The 15554-nt window shown below is 47.5% G+C and overlaps 1 protein-coding gene across 1 annotated transcript in view; it reads right to left on the bottom strand.

The window, feature by feature from the left end:
- The window catches only part of LOC105474781 (nidogen 1), a 94703-nt gene extending 80927 nt beyond the window's left edge, over positions 1–13776 (bottom strand). Inside the window, exon 1 of the mRNA XM_024790614.2 lies at positions 13494–13776. Within this exon, the coding sequence (XP_024646382.2) occupies positions 13494–13718 (225 nt within the window). The 5' untranslated portion in view covers positions 13719–13776. The remainder of the gene's footprint in view (positions 1–13493) is intronic.
- Positions 13777–15554: the final 1778 nt, after the last annotated feature.

Below are 15554 nucleotides of genomic sequence, written 5' to 3'. Positions count from 1 at the left end.
CGCCACTGCACTCCAGCCTGGGTAACAGAGTGAGACTCCATCTCAAAAAACAAAAATAGAGTTAAAAAAAATATATATATATAACAAACCTGATTGATCTGAAATTCAGCAAAGAAGGGCAAATGGTTCTAATAGATAAGCCAAGACTAACATTCTCTGTCAGTGGGGCCTGTGGCTCATTGTCCTTGTTTTTGTTTGGTTTTGTTTTTCCAGGTTTATTGAAGTATAACTGACAAACAAACGTGTATAAGTTTAGGGTGTACAACGTGATTTGATACAGGTATATGTTGTGAAATGAATACCACAATCAAGTTGGCTAGCAAAGCTATCACAGATAGCCGTGATAGATCAACAGGACAGAACTGAGAGCCCAGAGGTGAACCCACATATTTACAGTCAACTAGCATTTGACAAGGTCACCAGGAACACACAATGAGAAAAGGCAGTCTCTCCAATAAACAGTGCTGGGAAAATTGGATATCCTCCTGCAAAAGAATGAAAATGGACCCCTATTTTATAGCACTCACAGAAATTAACCCACAGTGGATTGGAGAATTAAATGTAAGACCTGAAACTATAAAACTCCTGGAAGAAAACATTAAGGAAAAAGCCCCTTGATATTGATCTTGACAATAACATTTTGGACATGACACCAAAAGCACAAGCAACAAAGCTAAAATGAAGAAGCGGGACCCCTTCACTGTCCTTTTTGTGTCGGTGAAGATCCACTTTATTATTTTATTTGTACTGATGCATCATATTTGTACATATTTATGGGGTGCATGTGGAGTATATATTGTGATACATGCATACAATGTGTAATGATCAAATCAGGATAATTAGGAAATTAACCACCCCAAACATTTATCATTTCTTTGCATTGGGAACATTTCAGAGCTTCCTTTCTAGCCATTTTGAAATATACAATATTTGTTAACTGTAGTCACTCTACTATGCTATCAAACACTAGAACTTACTCCTTCTATTGAACTGGATGTTTGTACCCATTAACCAACCTCTTTTCATCCCCTACCCTACCCTTCCCAGCATCTGGTAACCATCATTCCACTCTCTACCTCCATCCCTCATGATCTTTGAATTTCTTCCTTCCCCAGACTTTCCTACCACTGCCACTCCCCTCCCAGGGACACAGGAGTGTTAGTTGCACTGGGCACATTAGACCACATTAATGAGCAGAAGATGGTGCTGGTGAAAGCAGATTTTGTCATTAAAACTAATCAAAAGTTACAGAGCCTGAGGGACCCCATACAGTGCCCTGAGTCCAGAAAAAAGAAATTATGAAACCTAATTATTACACAGCAGTCACCAGTATTACTTTCTGTTCACTACATTTGTACTAGTTTAAAAAGTACACCAGGCCGGGCACAGTGGCTCATGCTTATAATCCCAGCACTTTGGGAGGCCAAGGCAGGTGGATCACCTGAGGTCAGGAGTTTGAGACCAGCCTGACCAATATAGTGAAATCTCATCTCTACTAAAAATACAAAAATTAGCCAGGCGTGGTGGTGGGCACCTGTAATCTCAGCTACTCTGGAGGCTGAGGCAGGAGAATCGCCTGAACCCGGGAGGCAGAGGTTGCAGTGAGCTGAGATTGCACCACTGCACTCCAGCCTGGGTGACAGAGAAAGACTCTGTCTCAAAAAAGTACATGGATTATGAGACCACGATTTAGTTTTTATGAATGTTAGTGAGTAAAAGGCTAGAGGAGAAATGTGCCAGAAAAAAAATTTTAGATTGCTTTTGATTCTCCAAACTCTCCATGGTGTCTCTCCTAGTTAACACTACATGCTTTTGGATCTACGATTCCCTCCTTCTTGAAAACCTCCTCAGCTGAGTGTGGTGGCTCACGCTTGTAATCCCAGCACTTTGGGAGGCTGAGGTGGGCGGATCACCTGAGGTCGGGAGTTTGAGCCCAGCCTGACCAACATGGTGAAACCCTGTCTCTACTAAAAATACAAAAATTAGCCATGCGTGATCATGCACACCAGTAATCCCAGCTACTCGGGAGGCTGAAGGTGCAATGAGCTGAAATCTCGCCACTGCACTCCAGCCTGGGCAACAGAGTAAGACAGAAGGAAAGAAAGAAAGGAAAGAAGGAAAGAAAGGGGAGGGGAGGGGAGGGGAGGGGAGGGGAGGGGAGGGAAGGGAAGGGAAGGGAAGGGAAGGGAAGGGAAGGGAAGGGAAGGGAAGGGAAGGGAAGGGAAGGGAAGGGAAGGGAAGGGAAAAGCCTTCTTGATAATCCTCAGCTCATGTGCTTGGCAAAGTCTCATTTTCCCTTGTGAAGGCTTTCTGACCTCCCAACCAGGGTTTATCACATGTTTCTTTCTGTCTGCCTCTCTCTCTAAGTTTGCACTTGGCATCTTAGACCCCTGACTCCCAATGGCAGCAGCACATTCCTTGCTATATTGATCATATTGCAAAACCCTCATGGGGTGAATGCATTTCTGAGAAAGCCCGTCTGAGTCACTGAGAGTGCTGCTGATAATAATAATGTAATACTATCATCTTAAGGTAACTTAAGGTAACCAAATATTGCCGAGGTGAGGCTCTTTGTGAATTTGCATTAAGGAGTAAAAACTTCTTTACTGAAAAACAGCTATTTCCAACATGTTGAGCAATGTAAATATTTCCCTGAAATACTGCTTACAATATCAGTTCACACTGGGAAAAAGTTCCTTTAGCAAAGTAAAACTTCAGCTCACTATGCGGCTAGTAAAACTAATGCCCCTTTACAGAACCATGTCTTCCCACTCACCCCAAAAAACACAGAAAACAATACGACTTTTCATCCAGCTGCCCTAGGGCAGAGCATGTCAATTAGATCACAAAAAACCCAGGGTGAAAATGCCAAGCACCACATGGGTAACAGCTGGAACCACTTATGTACAATTGTTTCAACCCAACTGACAAGAAGGGGATGGACAGAGCACCTAACTTATAATGGGAGGGCGTTTGCCATCTTAGAAAGCATTTCCTGTCTCATTTCTTCTTTCACGTGAACTTTCAGACAGTAAGAATCACTGGAGAAAGTCTATATGCAGATGCTCAAAAAATTTATAATTTATGTTAGATTTCTTATGTCCAAATACACCCTGAAAAAGTGAAACAACAGCCATTTTGGGGGGGCTTAAATGAGCCTAGTAACAGTCCCCAGGGCAGAAAGCGGCCTGCAATAGTTTGGGGGGAGCCTTCTCCAAAACGTGTGTTTAGAGAATACTTGAGGTAGAAACAAATAAGAAAAAAACACCGTCCTTTTACAAATGCAAATCGCTGTACTGAGAAGACAGTGAAACTTGCAAAAGCAAACTCCATGGGTGGGAGGCAACGGGAACTTAAAATAATTTAACATAAAGAGTGGAAACCAGCAAACATTGGCTGTCACCTAATGTTGAGGTCCTTTACTAAGGCTCTTTTTATCTTTTAAATATCATACAACAGGCATTTAGTACAATCATCCCTGTTTTCACATACTTGAAACAGACAAGGAAATGACAAGAGATTTTAATTTAGCTTTAATGTCACACAGCCAGCAAGTGATGGAACCAAGATCGGAACCCACATCTGCTGGAGTCCATAACCCATGTTCTTTCTGTTACACTTGGCTGCCTAGTTTAGACACACTGGGGGCAAAAGTCATGCAAGTTGCAATGTTTTTTGGGATGGCTTCAAAGTTAGTGACTGGGCAGCTACGAAAAGCTGGAAAACAAAATGAATCCAAAAAAACGTAAAACACAAAAAGGAAGTCCAGAAAATAGGCAAATCCGGGACACAATCAAAGTGGAGACTGATTAATTTCAGCCTAGAGCCCACAAGTGGACCTGGAGCCTAATCCATTTGCAAGGCACTTTACAGTTTACAAAGCATTTTTACTGTAGTTATCTCATTAAACCTAGTAAAGATTAATATCATTTTCACTCTTTGAGAAAAAGTGAGTTTCAGTTTATGTAACTTGCCTAAGATCAAACACTATAAGTGCCAGAACAAAATTCCAAGTACAAATTGCAAGTGATTCCCATTAACTCCACAGAAGAAATGACTCTGGCATGAAACAGAAATAGAAGCAAAAGGATTAGTAAATAAAGCTGAGGAACAATCTAAGGGTTACCAGAAAGGGGTCCCGATCCAGACCCTCAGAAAGGGTTCTTGGATCTTACACAAGAAAGAATTCAGGGCAAGTCCATAAAGTGAAAGCAAGTTTATTAAGAAAGTAAAGGAATAAAGAACAGCAGCTGGGTGCCATGGCTCACGCCAGTAATCCCAGCACTCTGGGAGGCCGAGGCGAGCAGATCACAAGGCCCAAGAGATCGAGACCATCCTGGCCAACATGGTGAAACCCCGTCTCTACTAAAAATACAAAAATTAGCTGGGCGAGGTGGCGGGTGCCTGTAGTCCCAGCTACTCAGGAGGCTGAGGTAGGAGAATGGTGTGAACCTGGGAGGTGGAGGTTGCAGAGAGCTGAGATCGTCCCCCTGCACTCCAGCCTGGGCAACAGAGTGAGACTCAGTCTCAAAAAAAAAAAAAGAATTGTTACGCCATAGACAGAGCGGCCCCACGGGCTGCTAGTAGCCCGTTTTTATGGCTATTTCTTGATGATATGCTAAACAAGGGGTGGATTATTCATACCTCCCTTTTTAGACCATATAGGGTAGCTTCCTGATATTGCCACGGCATTTGTAAACTGTCATGACGATGGTGGGAGTGTAGCAGTGAGGACGACCAGAGGTCACTCTCATCGCTATCTTGGTTTTGATAGATTTTGGCGGGCTTCTTTACTGCAACCTGTCTTATCAGGAAGGTCTTCATGACCTGTATCTTGTGATGACCTCCTACCTCATCCTTTGACTTAGAATGCCTTAACCATCAGGGAATGCAGTCCAATAGGTCTCAGCCTCATTTTACCCAGCCCCTGTTCAAGATGGAGTTGCTCTTGTTCACATGCCTCTGACATAAGAGTAATAGAGATGAGTCAACATTTTCAGCTTAATCCAGTGAATGTCCAAGTGACTTTGGATCAGTTACCCCTCTCTTCTGCAGAAAATTTCTACCTGAGATTACTTTCCAACATTTAAAAATGATTGGGGCTTGTCCGATGGTAGTGGGTTATCAGAACTCATTAGTATTAGTATCCTTAAAGTTGATATACAACCCCCCAGGCTAAATTTGACTGGGAAAAAAAAAATTGTTGGGTTCTTTAAATTTTAACTACTCGTGTGTCTATCAAAGAAGTAGCCCTTGAGGATGCCACACCAAGGGCCTTGGGGTGTGAGACCCCCAATCTCTGGGGAGACACGTTTCTCCTTAACAACCTGAATATAGATATCAGAAGTTTACCTGTGGCAATTGGAGCCTAGTACTGTATTACACAAATTCCTTAACTTAAACATAAAAAATTACAGGAAAAGAGTTAAGTATTTATCTGTCTTTCCAGAAGGAACAGTATATCAGTGTTACCCAAAAGTCACGGTTGATGAGGAAAACCTCTTTACAGAATATGCCAGCTAATAAATGCAGAAAGAATGACAGAAACAAGCAACCAGCAACACAAAATAAAACAGCATCCTGCAACCTTTAATTTAATTACTGTTTCAGGCAAAGATCATCAATGGATGCTAAAACTATTAGGTGAAAGGTTGGTGGGCAAGGAAATAGATGATAAGGCCAAAGTGAGTGTCACCCCATAACTCAGTTGCTGCTCATGTGGGGAAAAATATAACTTGACAGGCATGATCTCACTGTAATCTCCTTAACACCAGGTATTAATCTTAGCATGGCAAGCCAAGCAATAATCAGACATCACTTGCCTGCTGTTACCCAATGTGAAAAATACAGCTTCATTTATGAAGGATTCTTCTCTCTCTCTCTCTCTTTTTTCTTTTCTTTTTTTTTTTTTTTTTTTTGAGACAGAGTCTCAGTCTCACTCTGTCACCCAGGCTGGAGTGCAGTGGCATGATCTCAGCTCACTGCAACTTCTGCCTCCCAGGTTCAAGAGATTCTCCTGCTTCAGCCTCCTGAGTAGCTGAGGTTACAGGTGCGTGGCACCATACCTAGCTGATTTTTGTATTTTTAGTAGAGATGGGGTTCCACCCTGTTGACCAGGCTGGTCTCATTTATGAAGTATTTTTGTTGAAAGATGCCCTACTCAACCATTAAAAAAAAAAACAACTTTTTTAAATGACCAAAGGATTTGAACAGGCATTTCTCCAAAGAAGATACACAAATGGCCAATGAGTGCATGAAAAGATTCTCGACATCATTAGCCATCAGAGAAATGCAAATCAGATTCACAACACAGCACTTCACACCCACTGGGATGGCTATAAATCAAAAAGTCAGAAATAAGAAATGTTGGTGAGGATGTCGAGAAATCAGAACCCTCATATATTTTTGGTGGGAATGTCAGATGGTGCTGTCACTTTGGAAAACACTTCGACGGTTCCTTAAAATATTAAACACAGAGTTACCATATGACCCAGGAATTCCAGTCCTAGGTATGTACCCAAGAGAAACGAAATCTACACATTTGCATGCATACCTCTTCTGGAAATGCAGTTTGTCTCAAAGATACCTTTTTACGGCCGATTTGTCTTAATCAGACTGAAACAAAGTCCTCACTTGCATTTGGTCAACAAGTCTCTGAAGTCTCCTTTAACCCACACCAGGTCTCCTCCTTCTTCCCCACCATGCCATTTATTTGTTGAAGAAAATGATAATCTTTTAAAGTTAAATCGTGTCAGCCATCTACTTAGAAATCTCTAATGGCCGGGCACGGTGGCTCATGCCTGTAATTCCAACACTGGAAGGCCGAGGTGGGCGGATCACTTGAGGTCAGGAGTTCAAGACCAGCCTGACCAACATGCCCTGTCTCTACTAAAAATACAAAATTAGTCGGGCGTGGTGACACATGCTTGTAATCACAGCTACTCAGGAGGCTGAGGCAGGAGAATCTCTTCTTGAACCTGGGAGGCGGAGGTTGTGGTGAGCTGAGATCGCGCCATTGCACTCCAGCCTGGGCAATAAGAGCGAAACGCCATCTCAGAAAAAAAAAAAAGAAAGAAAGAAATGTCTAATGGCTCCTCATTGCTTCATAGAATAAAATTTTTGAAATCCTAACAGGCTTTCATTCATTCATTCATTCAACAGATCATAACAGAGCACTCACCACGGGCACGATCCTTAGTACCCAGCAGATGGTGGTGAACATGGTGGGCATGCACTCATGGGGCTCAGACTCTAACGGGGGAGACCGGCAACAAACAAATGAAATGTTAAAGAATCAGCCAGGCTGAGGTGGGAGGATCACTTGGGCCCAGAAGTTTGAGACCAGCCTGGGTAACATAGTGAGGCTCTATCTCAAAAACACAAAAAGCAAACAAACTAATGTTAGGTGATTAGACATGCTATGAGGGGAAGGAGACAGCGAGGGGGTGGATGGGGAAGGGCGCCCTGAAGAGGCTGCATGTGAGCAGAGGCCTGACCACAGGAGGGCGCAGCCCCAGGGAGCTGGGGGCGGGTGTCCCCGGCAGAAAGGAGAGGAGAGGTGCCCTGACCCGGATGGGATGAGCTGGCCATGGTCAAGGAAGAGAAAGAAGGCCAGGGTGGCTGCAGCCTGGCACATGAGGCGGACATGGGAAGCCATGTGGGCGGAGCGACCAGCGAGGCTGGGCCATTTGAGGCTTTGCGGACCATGCAGCGTGAGGAGTTTGGATTTCATTAAGCACAAAGGAAACACTTAGAGGGCTTTAGGCTGGGAGTGGCAAGGTCTGAGTTACCAGGTGCTACGGGATCCACCCCTGTTGAGCTCTCCAAGTTCATCTGACGCCACTGCCTTGCGCTCCCATCCACTTTTCCATTCCTAGGACACACCAAGCTCCTGTTCCTTTCAAGGGACAGGGTCTCACATGTGGTCATGCTTCCTCCTCCTCCTCCTTGGAACCATCCTCCTGCCTCCTCCCCTTTCCTCATAGTGAAACTCCACTCACCCCCTGATCTCAGCTCTCCTGGGGGAGGCTCACCTATCTCTCCAATCAGTTCAGCTTTCACCCCAATATATCCCCGCCCTGAACTCATCACAATGTAGGCATAATCATTGATTTAATGTCTGTCTTCGTCACTAGACCTTACACTCTATGAGGGCAGTGGCAACACTGATGGTGTTTTCAATCTCTATCCCCAAAGCCTAGCACTGTTAGGCAAGAAGTTGAACATCTGTGGAATGAATATATGACAGATGTTAACACTGCACTGCAATTTACAAAAAATAATACCCAATGTCCTGAAAAAATTAATGTACTCAGTCAATCAAAAAAATATTAGAGGCCAGGCTCGGTGGCTCATGCCTGTAATCCCAGCACTTTGGGAGGCCAAGGCAGGCAGATCACCTGGGGTCAGAAGTTCGAGACCAGCCTGGCCAACTTGGCAAAACCCCATCCCTACTAAAAACACAAAAATTAGGGTATGGTGGCAGACGCCTGTAGTCCCAGTTACTCAGGAGGCGGAGGCAGGAGAATCGCTTGAACCTGAGAGGCGGAGGTTGCTGTGAGCAGAGATTGCGCCACAGCACTCCAGCCTGTGCGACAGAGTGAGACTCCATCTCAAATTAAAATAAAATAAAATAAAATAAAATAAAATAAAATATTAGAGATCCAAGATAAATTGGACTTTAGAGATGAGGGTATTGAGCACTTGGAATGCAGCTAGTGTGACTGAAAGACTGAAATTTTCATAGTATTTAATTGTAATAAAAACAAATTTAGATATCTACATAGGGCTAGTGGCTACCATATTAGCCAAAATGGGCTTGGAGGATGAAAGACCTGTGGAGCAGAACAAAATCATCTCAAATACCCCATCAAGGTCACCCTAGATCAGCCCACTGACAGCTGGATTGCAGACATGTGAGCAATAAATGCTTATTATTACATGCCCCAGGTTTTTGAGGTTGGTTTCTTTTTAATTTTTTTTCTTAGAGACAGGGTGTCACTATGTCACCCAGGCTGGTCTGGAACTCCTGGGCTCAAGCAGTCCTCCCACCTTGGCCTCCCAAAGTCTGGGATTATAGGCGTGAGCCACTGTGCCCAGCCAAGATTGTTTGTTACACAGCAAAAGCTAACTGATGCATTCTATCTTTTGACCCCCACATGCCTGTCCAGACAGAAACCTCCTATTCCAATAGAACTACCTGCTTTCATCAGATGATACTCATCATTTTCCCAAACTTCTTCCCATCCTCATGCATTTACTCCTGCAGTACATCTGGAATGGCCTCTCCATTTCCTGTCCACCTACTGCAATTGGACCTGTCTTCGAAATCTTAAATGTCACCTCCTCTGTGAAGTCTTCTCTTACTACTCTTGCTCACAGCAATCCCTCACATCCATTGCTACATGTTTTAGGCTTAATGCTTGAAAGTACTATGAGTCAGACACAGACTTGGGTTAGCATTCAAGCTTTGGTATTTGACTGGTCACATGCCCTTGGGTATATCACTAATTATTGATATTATTGTTGTTTCTTCATCTGAAGAAAGGGAGGAATGTTTTGAGGATTACATCATATAAAACTAGCAAATCTCTCTAACATACAGAGGTATACCCAACCAATAACTGTTTTCTTTCTTAGTGGGTGTCTCTTACACTTTCCTAATGCCTAGAATGGTGAAGACCATCCCTTCGTGCCTACACTTCCTATCAATTCACCTTCTTCCATCAATATGCAAAGAGTATCTGCACAGCTGTAGATAGGGGTGGACACTGCAGTGTGTCACCAGCTCCCCCTTCAGCTCCTGGAAATGTAGCCCTCCACTGTCAGCTTTGAGGGTTACTTCCAGGGAGAAACCTGCCTTACCCCCGGGTGTATCTCCATCCAGGACAGCTCTTATCTAGTGATTCACTGACTCACTGATCCATGCAAGGGCACAGGGGCCCAGTCCCCTCAAGGCTTGAGACAACTCTGCAAGGCCATCCCAGCTCCAGAGCTCCCCCAGGGGCTGGCGGAGACCTTCGCTGGGACTGCCCTGCAGTTGGGCTTCTCCTCTGCTCAATCCTTCCTCATTTCCCACCCTTCCACAGGTGTGGACCCAAGGAGCACCCTAATGAAATAATCTGCCTCCCAATCTCCAGCATAGTCAAAGTCAGCTTCCTGGGAACCCAACCTACAGGACAGATAGAAGATGCAAAGAGACCTCTGGGATCCTTTCTCATGGAAGCGCAGATCAAACCCAAATAGACAGGAAAGTCTTTGACAGGAATTGTTTTGTAAGAATAGATTTTCTAGGCCAGGCGCGGTGGCTCACGCCTGTAATCCTATCATTTTGGGAGGCCGAGGTGGGCGGATCATGAGGTCAGGCAATCGAGACCATCCTGGCTAACACGGTGAAACCCCGTCTCTACTAAAAATACAAAAAAATTAGCCGGGCCTGGTGGCAGGTGCCTGTAGTCCCAGCTACTCGGGAGGCTGAGGCAGGAGAATGGCATGAACCTGGGAGGCGGAGCTTGCAGTGAGCTGAGATTGCGCCACTGCACTCCAGCCTGGGCAACAGGGCGAGACTCCATCTCAAAAAAAAAAACAGATTTTCTAGACCTTTAGAATTTAGTGCGGTTAGTCTGATGTCACAAGTAAAGGAAGAGAGCAGGTCTCAATTTAACAAAAGGGTTCTTAGGCGGGCCTGTAATCCTAGCACTTTGGGAGGCCAAGGCGGGTGGATCACCTGGGGTCAGGAGTTCAAGACCAACCTGTCTACAGATGATGAAACCCCATCCCTACTAAAAATACAAAAATTAGCCGGGTGTGGTGGCTAGCGTCTGTAATCCCAGCTACTCGGGAGACTGAGGCACAAGAATCGCTTGAACCCGGGAGGCAAAGTTCGCAGCGAGCCACGATCAAGCCACTGTACTCCATCCTGGGCGACAGAGTAAGACTGTGTCTCAAAAGAAAACAAAAAAAGAGGTTCTTATTCAGTGGGTCTCTACATGAGAAAAACCATAAACTGGCCGGGCACGGTGGCTCATGCCTATAATCCCAGTACTTTAGGAGGCCAAGGTGGGCAGATCACCTGAGGTCAGGAGTTAAAGACTTAGCCTGGCCAACATGGTGAAATCCCATCTCTACTAAACAATACAAAAATTAGCCAGGCATGGTGGTGAGTGCCGTAATCCCAGCTACTCAGGAGGCTGAGGCAGGACAATCTCTTGAAACCAGGAGGTGCGAGTTGCAGTGAGCCAAGATTGAGCCACTGCACTCCAGTCCGGGCAACAGAGCGAGACTCTGTCTCAAAAAAAAAACAAAAACAAAAAACCAAAAACTGGTATTTAGCATTTCCTTTAATTATGAATGCAGGCAACAAAGCAGTCACTAATAGAAGTCACAGATCTTTTCGTATCATATCATAGTTGCTGCATGTGTCTTGGAATATTGCTATTGATCTTCAAAGTTCAGTCGTTACCTGAACTGCCCTTGGATCCACTGCTATACCTTGTTATTTAATGTTGTTAAAAGTAAGCATATAGGCCAGGTGTGGTGGCTCACGCCGTTATCCCAGCACTTGGGGAGGCCGACGTGGGTGGATCACGAGGTCAGGAGTTCAAGAACAGCCTGGCCAACATGGTGAAACCCCATCTATATTGAAAATACAACAATTAGCCAGGCATGGTGGTGCGTACCTGTAGTCCCAGCTACTCAAGAGGCTGAGGCAAGAGAATCACTTGAACCTGGGAGGTGGAGGTTACAGTGAGCTGAGATCTCACACTGCACTCCAGCCTGGGCAACAGAGTGAGACTTCGTCTCAAAAACAAAAACAAACAAAAAAAAAAGGTAAGCATATATTGGGCCAGGAATGGTGGCTCACACCTGTAATCCCAGCACTTTGGGAGGCTGAGGCAGGCAGATCATCTGAGGTCAGGAGTTCAAGACTAGCCTGGCCCACATGGTGAAACCATGTCTCTACTTAAAATACAAAAATTAGCCAAGCGTGGTGGTAGGCACCTGTAATCCCAGCTACTCAGGAGGCTGAGGCAGGAGAATCACTTGAACCCAGGAGATGGAGGGTGCAGTGAGCTGAGACTGTGCCACTGAACTACTCCAGCCTGGGGGATAGAGAAAGATTCTGTCTCAAAAAAAAAAAAAAAAAAATGCATATAAGCATATATAGTACATAAGAACATAAGATGTGTGTTTTTTAATATTTTGATCTGTATTTCAACGTAAGTGCCTTCCTTGGTCATCTTGTGGATTTTATTTTATGCATTTAAAACTTTATACTGCCCAGCGTGGTGGCACTCACCTGTGGTCCCAGCTAGTCAGGAGACTGAGACCAGAGGACAGCTTGAGCCAAGGAGTTGGAGGCTGCAGTGACCCAAGATGGCGCCACTGCACCCAGCCTGGGCAACAGAGCAAGACCTCGTCTCTCTAAAAACTGAAATAAAAGCGTTATACTGAAAAGGGATCTACAGGCTTCATCAGTGTCCAAAGAGGCCAGGGCAGTCAACCAACAAGGGTGAGGGCTCTTTGTGGATCCAGACTTGAAGGGCTCATTCGTTTTAGGTAAAGCCTACAAGTTCCACGTGAGTGTTGTCTAAGGCGCAGTGTGCCCAGGCCAGACCGGGAGCACAGCCATTTCACGGGCAGGACAGGCTGCAGCCGCCGCGTTTGCAGTTCCAACCCCCTTCCCCCCCACCAACCCCCCGCACTTCTGGAATGCACACAAGCCTTATATGAAATCCACATGGTGCGCAGCGGAGGAAGGCAGCGGCACGAAAGGACTTCAACAAGTTGACAGCGTCCCCAGGCCCGGCCAGTCCTGGGGAGGCTCCAGGGAGCTGCAGGTCATCTGGCCCCGCTCCTCGTTTGGGGCCTCCGTGGTGACAATGCCTGGCCACAGGAAATTGGATCACTGGGAGCCCTGTGTTTCCCGCTCTGGACTCTGGACTCTGAAACGAGCCCAACTGGAAAGCAGCATCACTGCCAAGACACATCCGGAGTCCGCACACAAACACAGGAGGCTGCCGGCGAAACTCTCCCGCAGCCACAAGAGTCCCGGGGCCCGCGCGCAGGCTGCGACCCAGCTCCGGCTGTTGCCCTGCAGAGGCTCCGCGCGAGAACCTGGCTCTACCCGGGACCGGCCGGGTCCTAGCCCCGAAGTCACTGGACAGCCGAGGGTCGTGGACTGACCTCCCTGCGGCGATGCAGCCCACAGCCGCCGGGGAGGAAGCTCCGCGGGGTACCGAGGTGCCGGGGTCACGGCCGGGGGCGCGCGGAGCCACCCAGACCCCCGCGACCGGCTCTTCGGATGACAGGGACCGGGTCGGGGAGACCTTCGTGGACCCTGCAGAGGCGGGAGACCCTGCGCCGTGCCCGGTGCCCTGGTGGCCAGTGGGTCCCGGTCCCCGCCTGCGACGCCCACGTCCGTCCGGCTCCACGGGCGCCCCCGGCCAGCCGCGCCCTGCAGCCCCTCGCCCGCCCTCCCGGGGCTCACTCACGTAGACTGAGTCGATGTCGGATCTGTCGTAGAAGCGGAGCGCCCCACTCAGCTCCAGGGCAGGGGAGACGAGGTCGTCCCCGTCCTCCAGCTCCAGGTCCCCCTGTCCGGGGCCGAAAGGGAAGAGCTCTTGGCGGCTCAGGCAGCCCCCAGGCCCCGCCAGCAGCAGCGGCAGCAGCAGCGCCCGCGTCCACGCAGCCCGGATCCGGCTGCTCGAGGCCAACATGTTCCCGAACTGCGGTCCCGCAAAACCCGGTCCCGCGGCCAGAGCAGAGGAAGGCGGGGATGTAACCGGACGCCCCTAGCAGCCCCCTCGCCTCCCGCCTCCCGGCGTTCCCACCCCGGGAAATAGGGGAGGGGAGGGGAGCGGAGGGGAAAGGGGAGGGCCCCGCCCCGTCCAGCGGGCGCGCCGCGGGGCAGCCCAATGGCCACGAGGGGGAGGGCGAGGGGCGAAGCGTAACCTCCCGCGGTGGGCGCCGGTGCCTGCGATTCTCGAAAGCAGCCCGGCTTCCACCGAACGGCGCCTCCGGGAGGGGGAGCAGAGCGCGGGACCCGCACCATGGTCCTCTGATTAGGGTTGGGTCGTGGAGAGCCCGCGACGTGGAAACGCTCCGGATTCGGGAACGGCGCCCACCCCATTGCCGCTCGGCTGCGTCCGGGTTCCAATTCGCTTGACCCTGGTAGGAAGACGGGGTGGGAGCTGGGAACGAGCCAAGGGACCGAGCCACCAGCACGTTCATGGGCTCATCCACCCATTCATTGAGCGATTTTTGAGTGCCTGATCCTGTGCCCCCTACTGTGGAGGTTCGCCAGGAAACGGGGTCCCCCCCCTCCGAGGCAAAGTCACCAGTGTACAACACAAGCCAGTGTCAGGAGAGGGCCCCAAGTCATCAAGGACATTAGGGCTGGAAAAACTGGCAGGGAAAGCTGCAGGTGGGATGGCGGGAATCAACCCAGGTCCTCTGGAAGAAATGGGATGTCATCAGGAGGCAGAGAAGGGAGGGGGAGGACCGAGCCGGGTGGATTCAGGGCACCATCCCCCAGCAGAGGATCTGGGGAGGAACCGGTTGAAGTACAGCCTTGAATCACAACTCTAGGAATTTGAATTCGCTCTATCACTCGGAGAAGAAACTATTGAAAGTTCTTGACAAAGGGAGATAAGCGATTTAAGTGGTATCCTGAATAATCGGTTAATCGTTAATTAGGCACTAGGGTGAAGGTAGAGACAGGTAAGTTATTGGAGGACCAAGTCTAAAACATTGAAATGAAAGAAGGAGCAAAACCTGATTATAAGATCGGCATTGCAGAGGAGAAGAAACGAAGTTAAAATTGAGTTCAAGGTTTTGCACTCAGAGGACTGGAAAATCAGTACTGCCTTTTGACGTCAGTGAGAGGATCTGGGACAGCTGGAGCTGGATATGTTTGATGTCACACCTATTAACTTGGAGGGGTCAACAGGACATCCCTGTTTCCTGTCAGCAGCTAAAATTAACGACCTTGAACCTAGTTTATAATAATTCTTCAGAAAACAGCAAATTCTGTATAAAATTTAGGGGGCGTGAGTTCTGAACCAGCAGACAGGAAGAAAAAGCAAAGGAAACATGCCTTCTAAGCAAAACGCTTTTGATCTCATGAAATCTTGTCTTTTTCTTTTGAATTCATTAGCCATCAGAGATAACATTTATTACCCATCAGAGACAAGGTGTGTTCTACAAATATTCATTCATTTTGCACTCACAGTAACCCTAGGAAACAGTAACCCTAGGAAACAGACCTGCCTTGTTTTACAGAGAAGGGGCATAGAGGCCCAGAGAGGTTAAGTCATATTGCTAAGGTCACACAGCTGGGAGCTGGTAAGTGACCCTAGGTGTCCCAGCTGCAAGGACCCCACTTATAGCCACTGCATTAAGTGCCATCTGTTTACTACCTTTTACTCCTGTTGAAGAGTTACAAATGCAGCCTGCAGTCTGTTGTCAAATACGGTGCTTTTCCTTCAGTTCCCGCCCAACAATACAGCACTGTGAGTCCCCAGTCTGCTCCCCAGAAGCCCTTCTGACTCTGC

Source organism: Macaca nemestrina, chromosome 1 (assembly GCF_043159975.1).
Source record: "Macaca nemestrina isolate mMacNem1 chromosome 1, mMacNem.hap1, whole genome shotgun sequence".
NCBI classification, from domain to species: domain Eukaryota; kingdom Metazoa; phylum Chordata; class Mammalia; order Primates; family Cercopithecidae; genus Macaca; species Macaca nemestrina.
The sequence above is the reverse complement of the archived record's forward strand: the minus strand, read 5'-3'. Positions and strand labels throughout refer to the sequence as shown.